The 15,059-nt window shown below is 42.5% G+C and overlaps 1 protein-coding gene across 1 annotated transcript in view; it reads right to left on the bottom strand.

Annotated features, from left to right (window-relative positions):
- TIMELESS (timeless circadian regulator) overlaps window positions 1-15,059 on the bottom strand; it is a 955,757-nt gene that overhangs the window by 95,493 nt on the left and 845,205 nt on the right. Inside the window, exon 24 of the mRNA XM_044083673.1 lies at window positions 1-238. This exon is cut by the window's left edge and continues 12 nt beyond it. Within this exon, the coding sequence (XP_043939608.1) occupies window positions 1-238 (238 nt within the window). The remainder of the gene's footprint in view (window positions 239-15,059) is intronic.

Below are 15,059 nucleotides of genomic sequence, written 5' to 3'. Positions count from 1 at the left end.
TTACACGCACCAGTCCTTGCAAGACTCTGTCTGAAGGTCCACCAGTGCTAGCTCTATCTTCTTGCTTCGACATCTTCTCTTCTTTTTTCCTGCGTTGGACTTTGTATTCAGCCAGTTCACGATCATGATCATCATCTTCATCTTCATCATCATCATAATCATCAGACAGCTCCTCTTCATCTGATAACATGCCTTCACGGGCATCCACACCACACTCATTTAAAAATTCTTCCTCTGTCTGGATAGGGATGAAAAAATGGAAAAAGAAGGATTAACAAAAAAAAAAAAATTTTTTTAATTTTTAAATTGTCTGAATCTATCCTCAATAAATACCTCTGCACAGTCATATTAGTCTGTCTGCATGGGAACCTTTATAAAAAAAATCCTGACTCAGCAGGTCTGAGGGCATAGTAACAAAAGCATGAAGCAGTGAAAATGTTTGTATTCTTCTCAATAAACAAGCAGTGAAAGCTTTATTAGTCTGCCTGCAAAGGACAAAAGCATTTAACATTCTTGTCAATAAACTTCCATTTTTTCTGAATCTGTCTGGTGTTTTTGTTAGTGAGCTTCTTGCATTCACAAAGCCTTTTTACCATCAGCTAGACACAGTCTCTTTCCCGATATAATTCTATGGGTTTGCAAAGGAGGTGTATGAAAAGGACCCCCATTGTGCTGTTTAAGGGACTTGTTCATTCATGAGTACTACATTGCTTTGCTGTTATCCATCACTGTTATGAGTCTGTCATCAAATTATCAATAAATACTAGGAGGGCACAGAACACAGCGAACATCTGATTATGGGATTTGAGATCCCAGTTTCTATAAACTCTAGAGAATCTATAGTGTATACCCCCAAGCTAGATATGATTATCCATGGTCAAAGTCTGGGTGCTCTGAACATGGAAAAAAATGCATTCTCAGGTTTCAGCTCACTTGCAGGATCCACCAACAAAATTTTCTGTGGATAGTGATCAACTGTGGTCTGCTCCAGGATACAACTCCTTCAGCCATACATTCTTGAGGTAGCACTGGATCGTATGCTGGCATACAAGCCAATCAAAAAAATCTCACAGCAGAGCCTCTTCTGTTCAATGCTGAACAGCCTGTTGTTTCAAACTGAACAGAAGTGGCTCTACTTTGTGATTTATGAATGGCCCATATGCTGGCATGCAAGCCAATACAAAAATAACAAACTGGAGCCTGTTACACTGGGATTTTAACAGGCAGTGCAGAATTTGGGATTGGGCTGCTGATCTCAGGACAGTCCCACTCAAACAGGGACGCCTGGTAACCCTGGATAAGCCTCATCCTCACTGTGGAATTGTGTATAGATTCTGCCATTTCCTCTGTTTACATCTGGTGATCTATCCTCCATCTCCTCCTACTTACTACTTGTCCTCAATACCCCTCTCTTCTCTACCTGTTGGATATTTATTTCCTAGCTTCATCATTTATTTCATTCTCTTATTCTTCCTAAGCAATCTCCCCAGTCATGGTACTCCCTTTCATATTATTTTTGCTTTCTCTTCTCGTTATAATTTTATCTCTATTTGACTCTGGGTGGTGTGACAGTGTGTGTGTGTGTGTGTGTGTGTGTGTGTGTGTGTGTGTGTGTGTGTGTATCTACACATACAGCATTAAAATATTTATTTCTGAGCTTACTATTTTAGACTTTGCTCATTTTGACTTTATGGATGAAATAATGTATTTTCCACCATTCTGTTTATTGCTGTTGTCTCTGAAAATTGTGTACATCGTACTACAGTTGAATAATGAGATTAGACAACAATGTACCTTTAAATGCTGTGCAGTAATTGTTTTCATTGGAGTTTTACATTTTATGATATTTTATTGAAAAAGCATTTTCAATGGAGATTTTCTCCATGGGCCTCCAATGAAAATGGACTCTTAATCCAGTTGAGTTATAGTGGTCAATAATTGAAAGCAGGCAAATAAATAAATGGAGTTCCAGGGGGGGAGGCTTGGTCTATTTTCAGGTACATCACTTGTGTTCTAGAGTAGACTTGTTTCTCGTTACCAAAGAGTTACTGCCTACAATGGAAAGCTGCACCACCTTGAGGAGATTCTTATCGGACCACTCCCCTATTAGACTTTTCATCCCTTGTCACCCAGAACCTACATTTACAACCTCACATATCAACATGTCGCTTCCTAACAATGACAGCATCAGTACCTAAATTGAGGTGAAACCATGGAAATAGGAGGAGGAAAACTTGACGCCTTTTATCATATGAGATATGCTAATGTGAAAGGCAAGATTCTGAGTGACAGACTATACTTTGTAAAAGATATTGGGAAAAACGTCAACAGACTCTAGGATTTGAAATACAGTCAATAGCTGAATCAAATGGAGAAGGTGGGACCAACATAGCGTTTATGATCTGAACAGAGGAAATCAACAGCTGACCATAAAGAGTTAATAGCTGTAACTTGAAACGCCTAAAAAGAAATATTATAACTGAGTCAGTAAATCAGGGAAAATCTTGGCTTATGGGATAAGATGAAAGAGAGCTGACAAAAAAAGAGTTATGCACTTACCATAACTTGGAATCTGGGCTATCCAGTGTCATTATTCATCATGGATGGATGTAAGATCTGACCTCAGATCTGAGCCGGCACTAAAAAGACAGCTCCTGAGCTCTGATCGAGTTTGCTGGATAGAAAAAAAAGGCAGTGAAGACTGCCTATAAAATGGAAAGGGATACAAAGGAAAAATATTCCTCCATAACTCCCCAGTCAACAGAAGGAGATGGAAGGAGGGTGGGAACATGATGAATAATGACACTGGATAGCCCAGATTCCAAGTTATGGTAAGTACATAACTCCTTATCTGGTGCTATCTGTGTCATTATTGATCACAGATGGGTCAGAGTCCCCAGCTACCAACAACCCTGGGAGGCCTCAAGGAAGGACATGCCGGAGCATAGAAGAACCAAAGGAAGCCCTGCCCCTAGACACCAAGTCCAATTTATAATGTGTCACAAAGGTATGGAGATTAGACCAAGGGTCAGCAGCACAAATATCATTTAAAGAAGGTTTTGTCAAAAATGCAGAAGATGTGGCCACTGACCTTGTGGAGAGAGCTTTGACTGGCCATGTGATTGCTCTAGTAAATATAAGCAATACAGCTAACGATCCAATGAGAAAAAGAATGCTTGGAATTTCCTAACCTTTCTTAGCCTGTGAGAAAACCTCAAAAAGCTGATTGAATTTTCAAAAATTTTCTGTTCTCTTCAAGTAAATTAGTAACTCTCTATGCACATCCAGACAATGCAGCTTATATTCCCCTTTATTTGAAAAACTGGGAAAAAAGACAGGAAGCTGAATCAACTGGTTAAGATTAGCCTCGGAGGCCACCTTAGAAATGAAGGCAGGATCAGTCCTGAGAGACTCCTTAACCTTATGGAAAATCATGAAGGGGGGCTTCATACAAAGAGCCTGCAATTTAGAGACCCTTTTGGATGAGGTAATGGCCACCAAAAATTCAGTCTTCCAGGACAGGAACTTGAGATCACAGGTAGCTGCAGGCTCAAAAGGTTGTAGCGCCAAGACTGCAGCACCAGTGTGAGGTCACACGCAGGGGGAATGATACTGGATATGAGGTCTGAGCAAAAAAAATAAACCCTTTGAGGAAAGCCCTGCAAAGCCTAGAAGAGAAAGTAGTACTTTCATTTAAATGGTAGTTGGATATAGCAGCCAACTGAAGTTTGATTGTAGAGAAACTAGCCCCTTGTTGAAAAAGAGAGGCCAGGAAAAACAAAATGTCAGAAACAGAAGCCGAAAAGGGATCTAAATTACACTGTTGAGCCCAAATAGTAAACCTCTTCCATTTGCTGGAATACACCTTCTTAGTAGAATGCTTTTCAGAAGTCAAAATAATGTCCTTAACCGGCGAAGGAAGCCCGGACTAGGCAATAATCATTGGAACTGGAGGCACCAAGCAGTCAGCCGAAGAGACTGGAGGTTGGGAAGAGGAAGACCCCCAAGGATGGGAAATGAGATCCAGATCTGGATCCAATATCCACGGTGAACATTTTAGATGAGACCAAAGGAGGGAAAACCATGCCTGACGAGGCCAGAAGGGGGCAATGAGGATGAGAGGAATCTTCAGGAAAATGCTTTCTGTAAGACTCTGGAAATGAGGAGAGTTGGGGGACAGGCATACAAAAGACCCAACGGCCAGTCGTGAACCAGAGTGTCCCTGGGCAACTCCCCCATTGGGGGGGATCAGGGCAAAGTATTTTCTGCATTTGTGATTGACCGGAGATGCAAAGAGACTGCAGCAAGGGAGACCCCAACAGTCAAATATCTGATATGCCACTGACGGATTCAGGGACCACTCATGTAAGATGTGCTGAGTTTGTCGGCTAACATGTTGGAACTGCCGGGAATATGTGTTGCAAGAAGAGCAAGCCTGGAAGACATTGCTCATTCCTACACTCTCATGACCTCTCTGCATGGGGGATAAGATCACGATCTCCTCTTTTTGTTGATGTACCAGACCACCGCCATGTTGATCTCTGACCTGCAATGGTTCCAAGAGGGAGACAGTCTTGAAGGCTTGCAACGTTAGAAAGACTGCTTTCATCTCTAGGACACTGATGTGCAATTTGGTCTCTAATGGGGACCATGCACCTTGGACAGTCCTTTCCCGATAATGACCCCAAACCCAACAGGGAGGCGTCCGCAGTCACCATGGTTTGGGGTTGGGGAAGACAGAAGGGTCTGCTTAGAGGAAGGTCTTGGGCTTGGAGCCACCAACCAAGGTGACGTCTGCAGACTTGAGAAATCCTGACGGACATGGATATGGGATGAAGATAGGGTGCATTGTAGCACTCGCATGTGACATCTGGTGAGAGGGGCTAACTGAATCTCCACTGCCACTGAGCCTATGGCTTGCAAAATTAAATGCACTGAGGAAGGCTCCAGATCCAGAAGAAGAAGATGGACCTGTTCCTGAATCACCTCGACTCTGCATGAGGGAAGTGCTGCAGTCTCTGACACCATGTCCAGAAGGACCCCAATAAATTCCAGACTCTGACATGGGACAAGATAAGATTTCAGCAGGCTGACTAATGTATAATCCGTGGCTAGAGTGAGTTGATGCCTTGTGGGTGCTGTGAGGAGCCAATCATCCAGGTACGGGAAGACCTGGAAACCTTGCAGCCGGAGATGTGTTGCTACCACTGTCATACATTTAGTAAACACCCGGGGGGGGCTGAGGTGAGTCCTAAGGGCAGCGCTCTGCACTGGTAGTGATTGGCCCCCAGCCAGAAGAGCAGGTATCGCCTGAAGTGTCTGTCGATTTTTATGTGATAGTACGCATCCTTGATATCCACTGAGCACATCCAATCGTCCTTGTGTAGAAGTGGCAGAATGGACCGAACAGTGACCATCCAGAACTGCGACTTCTTGACCGACAAATTTAGAACACTAAGGCCCAGAATGGGACGTAGGTCTCTGGTTTTCTTGGGCAAAAAAAAAAAAAGGCAAAGGTAAGTTCTGGACCCTCGTTCTCCTGTTGGGACCTCCTAGATGGCTCATTTTTGAAGGAGGTCTTGAACCTCGAAGAGGGACAACTCTCTGTGGCAGGATGAAATGTCCAGGAGACACTTTTGAGTAGAATGGAGCTGAAGAAAGGGTCTGAAGTATCCCCTGGATACGATGTTTAGCACCCACTGATCTGTGGTAATACTTGTCCAGGCTAGTGGGTGTAGGGAGAGATGAACCCAGTCTGCCTCCAGGGCAGCGCTACAGGAGCGCTGAGAGGGCTTCTCTGAGAAGGGTTCCTGGGAGCCCTGGTTCTGTAGACTTCCTCTGCCTCTGGGCCGGCATCTATCAAACCCCCTTCCCCGGCCAAAAGTGGAGGATTCCTGAGGAGCTCCTAGAAGGAAGACTGAGACCTGTGAAATCACAGTTTCTTACTACTACTCTGATTCTTGGAAAAGCATCGTTGGCAGTAGAAAACTTGATCTCGACTGCAATGTCTTTCCCTCCTGCTCGCTATGGGCTAAGTTTTCTTTGAATGTGGGACCAAACAGTGTTGACCCATCAAAAGGGGCATTAGTAAATGACACCTTGAAGTTTTCTGCAAACCCACAAAGGCGAAGCCAGGGATGACACCTAATAGCAGTGCCCATACCCGCCGCTCGAGAGGTGGACTCCACCGCACTGGAGATCAACCTCATTGTGGTGTTAGCTAGAAAAGTCAGACTAGATAGCTTTGGAGAGACTAATTTAAGACTCTCCGGAGGCAACAACTCGGAAAGGGAAGTAGAGTTTTCTGATACCAAGTCCCTTTGCAGCCAGGTAAAGTGTGCTATATAAAAGAAACAATATCAAACCTCTAAACCAATAAAGGAACAAACAGCAGCAAAAACAAGTAGATAAGTAAAAGGAGCACAATGGTGCCAACACAGCCAACCTTTAATTCCAATAAGACAGGTTAAGCGATTTCACGGATGTCCTCCGCTTCATCAGACCATACAATATTAAAACAACATAATGATACAGCTATTTAAATACCAAACATCCAATGAAAATTGTGTTAGCTAACAATTAAGGTTAATCCATTCATATCATACTGTCTATGAACAGCTTTCATTTATAAGCCTCCTTGAATTTAAAAATAGCGTCGAAGGGACTTAGGGTCTTAATGCCCAGTTATATTCAAACATATCCAGAACTTTTAAGGCACTGGCAACTACTTAATCTTGAATGCAATGCCAAGTATATGCAACTCCTTATAGACTTTTTCAACCTGAAGAGGTGGAATTATATAAGGAAATACAAGCAATGCAAAATGGTATGTTCGATACATATCCGGATGATGTTATGGGGGATAGAATGGATATTCTATTCGATAATATCTCAAGCTATGACAAAAGGCTCTCAGTTACTAAAGCAAGAAAAATTCAGAGAGATAAACAAGACTTTCAGGATGGCAATGTTTTCTCATGGTCTAGAGAGAGAACCGGCCACAATTTTATTACACAGTGCTCAACAGGAAATGGGTGGGGCTCTGAGAATGTTAAAATGGCTGAGATACTCAGCGTACACACTCAGCAACCGCTACAGACCCTTGCGGCTACTCTGGTCACATCAGATGATGTTTCCATCTAGACCTGTAGAGAAGAACCCATTGGACATAAATACTAACAATATGAATGTAAATACTGCAGGCAGCAATTTTGTTGCCTCTGAGAGCAGTGACGCTGCCATTAGGCAGAAATCTAGTATGGTGCCACGTAAGAGTTATGTTAGGACCGAACAGAGCTTGGTTTTACCAAATTCATCACAAGGCCATTTTTTGTTGAAGGATCCGCTCCCAATAAGGGGAAGATCCAGAAATCTGTACACGAATCCCAGGATAAGATGACTACACAGCGAGGAAGAGGTGACAAGAACAGGAGAGAGGATAAAACAGGTCTAGTATACAATATTTCCTCTACAGTACTAACTGAAATGCAACTTTCAGTCTTAAATAGAGGTTTGACTTTTGTTCCGGCTCAGAAAGACGATTTAGTAGATGTGCTACAAGACCTACGATTGTTTGGCAAGACTTTAACTTTAAAAACAATGTTTTGCAATACTATGGATAATGACTGTATTTTTAAGAATCGCAGTACTTTTGTTCCTCCCATAAATCCCACAACTGAACTGTTTACAGAAGTTTGTGATAAACAACTTAGGGAGACGTTTACTGACAAGCAAAGTAATGCATTTGTTAACATGTCAAGTGCTAAGAGGCAGGCTCTGTTAAAATTCAAACATATGAATAAGTATTGAGATACGACCAGCAGACAAGGGGGGTGGGACTGTTGTACTGGATAAAGATATGTAAGTGATGAGTATGTTGAACCTGTTAAGTGACGTAGACACCTACACTTCTAAATCTTCTGCTGTACTGAAAGGGGTTATTGAGCAAGTACAATTTTATGTATTTGATTTACTAATAACTGGATTAATCTCCGAGCCATTGTTTGAGTATTTTAAAGTGGATCAACCAGTGATTCCAATAGTGCATGGCCTCCCCAAAGTAAATAAGAATCTATACTATCCCCCAATGCGACCCATTGTATCAAGCAGAGGCTGGGTAACAGAACCACTTGGAATATTTGTAGTGAAGAGTTTACATGCAGTTTTGGATAATTGTCAGACTGTTCTGAAAGATACCAAGGAGTTCCTCAATGATTTAAGCAACCATCTTGATGTTATAGTGGGCCTTTGCTTTTTTGTTACCTTGGACGTAGGCTCTTTACTTACCGTCATCCCTAATAGTTGGGGTATAGAAAATGTTAGGGAAGTGCTCTGCGGAAGTAATATTCCTACTGGCAAGGTGGGACTCATCTGCACTCTTCTTGAGATCATTCTTGAGAACAATGTGTTCATTTTTAATGACACCTACTACATACAAAAGGTTGGCGTGGCTATGGGCAATGCTTGTGCTAATAGCTACGCCAATCTGTCACTCGTCAATTGGGAGACTAAATATGTCATCTCGAATAACATATATTGTGCTTTGATAAAATGGTATAAGCGCTTTGTGGATTATATTTTTTTGCTGTGGCAAGGCACAGAAGAACGGCTAATAGAATTTTTGCATTACATGAATGGCTTGAATGATTTTTTAGAATTTACATACAAATACTCATCGGATGAGATTGAGTTTTTAGATGTGAAATTAAGTAAGGATGCTTTACATTCTGTATCTACCACTCTGTATAGGAAGAGTGTAAGGAGGAATAATGTATTACACAATAGCAGTATGCACCCTAACCACACAAAGCTTAATGTATTCAAGAGGGCAAATTTTTCGTATGATGTGCTTGCACAGCGACAATGCCAAGTTAACATTAGCTTTGGCTACACTTTAGGAAGAAGTTATGGAAAGGGGTTACAAATGTAAAGTTATTGATGCTCAAATTAGTGAAGCATGGAAAGAGAGGAGGGGAAGATGTAGACCCTATTTTGTTAATACTTCATCCAATGCTCAGACTAGTGATGTAAGTGATGTGACCACTCTTACTGATACCACAACTGGCAATGATGTGGGTATTAGGATGCCTTTGACCTTTGTGAGTAATATTCGCATGGTCTGTGATGTAATTAGAAATTACTGGGATATTCTTTCGACAGTTCAGAAACCGAAAGGAGTGATAGGCCATCAACTGAACTTTACATTTAGAAACAACAGATCCCTTTAGAACCAGCTATGCTATAGACCTCTATGCCCTCAGAGTTATGTTCAGTCTGAAAGAATGGGCAATTATGCCTGTAGGAGATGTATGGCCTGTGTATGCATACATGCTGGTGGGTATTTTCTACATCCACAGCTTGGTTTTGAGATAGATACAACCTTTTATGCTGACTGCCATACAAAAAATGTTGTTTATTTCTGATTTTGCATTGAATGTTTCTCTTTTTATATAGGTAAGACCAACAGAGTATTTAAAGATAGAATCCTTGAACACCTTAGAGATATTAGGAATGCCAAAGAGACCAGTGCTCTGGCTATGCATGTGGCCAAAGAAGGATCTAGATGTAAGTTAAAGTTTCTAGTCTTGGAGGTTCTACATAGTAACATGAGAGGTGGGGACCTCAGTAATAAAACTGAAGCTGTGGAGCAGAAATGGATCATGGGCTTTCAGGCTGATAAGCCCCCAGGCCTGAATAGTAAAGTTTCGTCGAAACCATTTCTCAAAGCTAGAGCTCTTAAAACATTGAAAGGATCTAGATGCTGTTGTTGTTTTCACATATATATTTCTTAACATGTCCTGTATTATTTATAGTATTACGTTTATTTTTGTTGATTTCTGTCTACACATCACACACAGAAGTTGATCTGTTTTTACCTGGTTCTATGATTATATGTAATTTTTATGACAGATTATCTTAATATATTATTGTGATAATGTTTTTCTATTTTTTTTACATGTTTTTATACACAGGTAAGCTGTTCATAGACAGTATGATATCAATGGGTTAACCTTGATTGTTAGCTAACACAATTTTCATTGGCTGTTTGGTATTTAAATAGCTGTATCATTATGTTGTTTTAATAGTGTATGGTCTGATGAAGCGGAGGACATCCGTGAAAGCGCTTACCCTGTCTTATTGAAATTAAAGGTGTTCTGTGTTGGAACTAAAGCGTGCTATGTAGTTTGTTGTTCTCCAAGTCTACAAAACACAATGCAACTCCTTCTGACATTCTCTGTACTTCTCCATCAAGACTCTCAGAGCAAACATTGCATCTGTAGTGCTCTTTCCCGGCATGAAACCATACTGCTGTTCACTAATCATCACATCCCTTCTTAACCTAGCTTCCACTACTCTTTCCCATAACTTCATGCTGTGACTGATCATTTTAATCCCTCTGTAGTTACTACAGCTCTGCACATCACCCTTAGTCTTAAAAATCGGTACCAAAACACTTCTCCATTCCTCTGGCATCCTCTCACTTTCCAAGATTTCATTAAATAATCTGGTTAAAAACTTCACTGCCATTTCACCTAAACACCTCCATGCTTCCACAGGTATGTCAGCTGGGCCAACAGCCTTTCCACTCTTCATTCTCTTCATAGCTATCCTTACTTCCGCCTTGCTAATCCATTGTACTTCATGATTCACTATCCCTACATCATCCAACCTTCTCTCCCTCCCATTCTCTTCATTCATCAACCCCTCAAAGTACTCTTTCCATCTGCTCAACACACTCTCCTCGCTTGTGAGTATGTTTCCCTCATTATCCTTTATCACCTTTACCTGCTGCACATCTTTCCTAGCTCGGTCCCTCTGTCTAGCCAATCGGTACAGGTCCTTTTCTCCCTCCTTAGTGTCCAACCTTTCATACAACTCTTCATATGCCTTATCCTTAGCCTTCTCCACCTCTCTTTGCCATGCACCTCATCTCTTTATACTCCTGTCTACTTTCATCTCTCTGACAATCCCACTTCTTCTTTGCCAACCTCTTTGCCTGTATACTCTTCTGTACTTCCTCATTCCACCACCATGTCTCCTTGTCGTCCTTCCTCTATCCCGATGTGATACCAAGCACCTTTCTAGCCGTCTCCCTTACTAGCTCTGCTGTAGTTACCCAGCTATTTGGTTAACTCTTCACTGCCACCCAGTGCCTGTCTTAACTCATCCCTGAACTCCACCTCACAATTACCCTTTTTCAATTTCCACCATTTGATCCTTGGTGTTGCCCTCACACTCCTCCTCCTCTTCTTGATCACCATCGTCATCCTACAAACCACCATCCTATGCTGCCTAACTACACTTTCTCTGGCCACCACTTTACAGTCTCCAATCTCCTTCAAACTGGCCCTCCTACATAAGATATAATCCACCTGTGTGCATCTTCCTCCACTCTTGTATGTCACCCTATGCTCCTCCCAATTCTTAAAATATGTATTCACCACAGCCATATCCATCCTTTTCGCAAAATCCACTACCATCTGACCTTCTGCATTCCTTTGTTTAACACCATACCTACCCATCACTTCCTCATCCCCACTGTTCCCTTCACCAACATGCCCATTTAAATCTGCTCCAATCACCACTCTCTCACCCTTGGGTACAGTCATCACCACTTCATCCAATTCACTCAAAAATTTTTCTTTCTCATCCATTGCACACCCAACTTGTGCAGCGTATGCACTAACATTAATCATTACACCATCAATTTCCAGCTTCATAAACATCACTCTATCCGACACCCTTTTCACCTCCAAAACACTCTTCACATACTGTTCCTTCAGAATAACTCCTACGCCATTTCTCCTCCCATCCACACCATGAAAAAACAATTTGAACCCACCTCCGATACACCTAGCCTTACTCCCCTTCCATCTGGTCTCTTGCACACACAATATACCAACCTTCCTTCTGTCCATCATATCAGCTAGCTCTCACCCTATACCAGTCATACTGCCAACATTCAAAGTTCCGACCCTCACTACCACAGTCCTAGCCTTTCTCCTCTCGTCCTGCCTTCCGCCTCTTCTCCTCCTTCAGCCAACAGTAGCCCAACTTCCGCCAGCACCCTGTTGGCTAACAGTACTGGTGGCGGTCGTTGTTAACCCGGGCCTCGACCGATCCAGTAAGGAAATATTAACTGGTGACTGCATGAAAAGATTTGGCAAAGTTTTACGCCGGATGCCTTTCCTGAAGCAACCCTCCCCATTTATCCGGGCTTGGGACCGGCACAAAGAAATGCATTGGCTTGTGCATCCCCAGTGCATTCCCAGTGGCTGGTATACCACATAACTGTGGTATTGTCTGTGGGAATTTTGAGGGGGACCTGGAAGGAACAGAACAAAAAGCCCGAAGAGCCAAAACAAGGATTCCCATCTCTTTGACAATGATGTGCTCTTTCTTTTGTCAAAGAGACCAAAAGCCATGCACTTTCAGAGGGCAGAAGGAAGCCCCCCTCATCCCATGTCTGAAGCATCTGTGAAGAGCTCCTGAGAGGGGACTGAGGGGACTGCAGGTTGAAAAGTAAGCCCTGGGTTAACAGGTAACTGATGAATCCAGCACTGAAGTTCCAGCTTGAGAACATGGAAGAAGGGGGACTAGAAATTCCAAAGGATGAGAAAGTTGAAGCCAAACAGACTTTAAAAAACACTGGAGCTTTTTCATATGGAGCTTAGCAAGTGGAAGCAAAGGAATGGTGGGTGCCGTGTAACCCAAAGTCCCCAGAAACTCCCTGGCAGTAACTGAGGCCAGAGGAAGAAGGGATTGAAAGAAGGCAATCAGAGTTAAACCCTTAGGAGGAGGCAGGGATGCTAGCATTGAAACAGTTTGGAGCCTGAACCCTAGAAAAACATGGTCCTGAGAAGGAGTCCAGAATGATTTTTGGAAATTTACATATAGCAAAGTGTAGATCATGAAGTAAAATCTCTGGAGAAGAGGCCTAAACGAGCAGGTATATTACTTTGTTGAAGATGAACTTCCTCGAACCTGGCCAGCAGTAGGAAATCTTCCCTTTTCCTCACTGCCGTATGATCTTTGAGTTGGTATATATAAGTAGGAGGTGCAGCCCCCCACTTTGGTGAGTTTGATATGCTACTCTGTGTGTGACAGTCAGAGTGGTGGACAACTAACTCCACTCCCTGTGTAAAATGTTTGCTGATATGAATGTTCACCAAGTTATGTTCGATGAATGGAGGTACAATGAAGGTAATTTCTGACAAAGTAATATAGACTTCGTCCAGACAAGGAAAGATCTGTATTCCTCATATTCTGCAAATAGCAATCACAGGAATGAGGCATTTTTTGAAGACCTTTGGGGCAGTACAGAGGCCAAAGGGCACAGAACCAAAAATGCCAGGAAGCAACAGAGAAAAGTAAAAACGTCCTGAAAAGGGAATGAATGGGAATATGCAGGTAAGCATCCTTGAAATCCAGGGAAACAAGAAAAGCTTGCAGGAATAGAAGTGGAAACAAGGTTTGAAGAGATAGCATCTGGAAGGAAGGAACCTTCAAAAAGGTGTTTAGCTGAGAAAGATTCAAAATGGGTCTCCTCCTCTGAGGAACTGGAACTTCTTGAATTGCTCCCTGAGCCAGCAGACCCTGAAGCACCTCTGGAAAAAAGGGCAGTTGCTCCTGAGGAGGCTGAGGAATGCCCAAAAAGGGGGAAGAGACTTCCAAACCATGTAATGCCCCTTGTGAATTATGGAAGAGAACCCAGGAGTCTTGGGTGGGTTTTAAACAAATAGGAGGGGACATGGAAAGATGCACAAAAAGAGGAATGTGACTGAGAAGATCATGCGAAGGACAGTCAAATAGCACCTGGTTTGTCAGGAAAAGGAGGCTTCTGAGTAGAAAGAGTTTGGGTAGCCTTAGCAAGAGGAGCCCTTCTACCATCATTCTTACTTTTGGGGGGAGGGTGAGACTGCCTACAAAAAAAAGCAGGCTTGTTAGGGTAATTCCTTTGAACTTTGAGAACAGGAGAAACAAAAATATGATTCAAATCCTGTAAAGCCTTATCCCTTTGTTGCAGGGACTTAAACAATTCAGCGGCACTAGCACCAAACAAATGCTTATTACCCAGAGGGACATCCATGAGTTTTGCCTTTACATCATCAGGCAAAAGTTGAAGTCTTAGCCAGGAATATCTCCTCAAAACTGAGCCAAAAGCTGCAACCTTAGATGAGGCATCAGCTACATCATAGCTGCATTTAAATGGAATAGTGAGCAACCTGAAAAGACATCCCTAGTACTGAAAAAGTGCAGGCCTTCCCCTCAGAATCAAAAAGATCTGAAATAGACTGAGAGGTCTGAGAGAGAAGAGCCAAGACATATGCGGTCATATGTACCTGATGGTTTACAGCTCTAAAAGCCAGAGCAGCAGTAGTATACACCTTCGTACCCAGTTTCTCCATAGTTCTGCTGTCCTTGTCAGAGGGAAACAACTTTTTAGAAGGTAACAGTTTGGATGGCTTATCAGAGGCAATCTACACCACAGAAAGGTCAGCAGAGGGGCACATATAAAGAAACTTGCAATCATCGGGCTCTTTGTAAAACCTATCAGTTTTTTAGGGGGCAGGAGGTTGGGAATCAGGAGGCTGAGCAGCAGTGGAAAATGCATTCAACAAGCCATCAAGATCACGAGGAATAGCAGAGGGCCTAGGAGGCTCCATTTGCAGAAGCTCATAGTACCTCTCCTGAGCATCAGACCTGAGCACAATCCCATGAAAAAAATGCCATCATTCTGGAAATAGTGTCACCAAAAGAAATCTTCTCGAAAGGAGAGCCATGACTGATAGATTATGGTTCTCAGGAAGAAGAGTCTAAGGGAGAAGGACTCTGAGAAGACTAAGTCAGGGATTCTTCATCAGAATCTGCATTATCATTAGTGGAGTCTTGCTCCCTAGGCAGCTTAAGAGGGGTCAAAGACCAAGGTGAAGCAGGAAAAGAAGCCCCTTGTGGAGGCTTTAAAGCCATATGGGCACTAAACAGGCCTTCAGTGAAGTTTTGCTATTCACTCAGAGGGTATTCAGGGGCAAGGGAATTATGCTTAGTATTTCTGCTTC

Source organism: Protopterus annectens, chromosome 9.part0 (genome assembly GCF_019279795.1).
Source record: "Protopterus annectens isolate FY-2018-M chromosome 9.part0, PAN1.0, whole genome shotgun sequence".
Lineage (NCBI taxonomy): Eukaryota > Metazoa > Chordata > Ceratodontiformes > Protopteridae > Protopterus > Protopterus annectens.
Note: the sequence above shows the minus strand (reverse complement) of the source record. Positions and strands in the feature narration are given on the sequence as shown.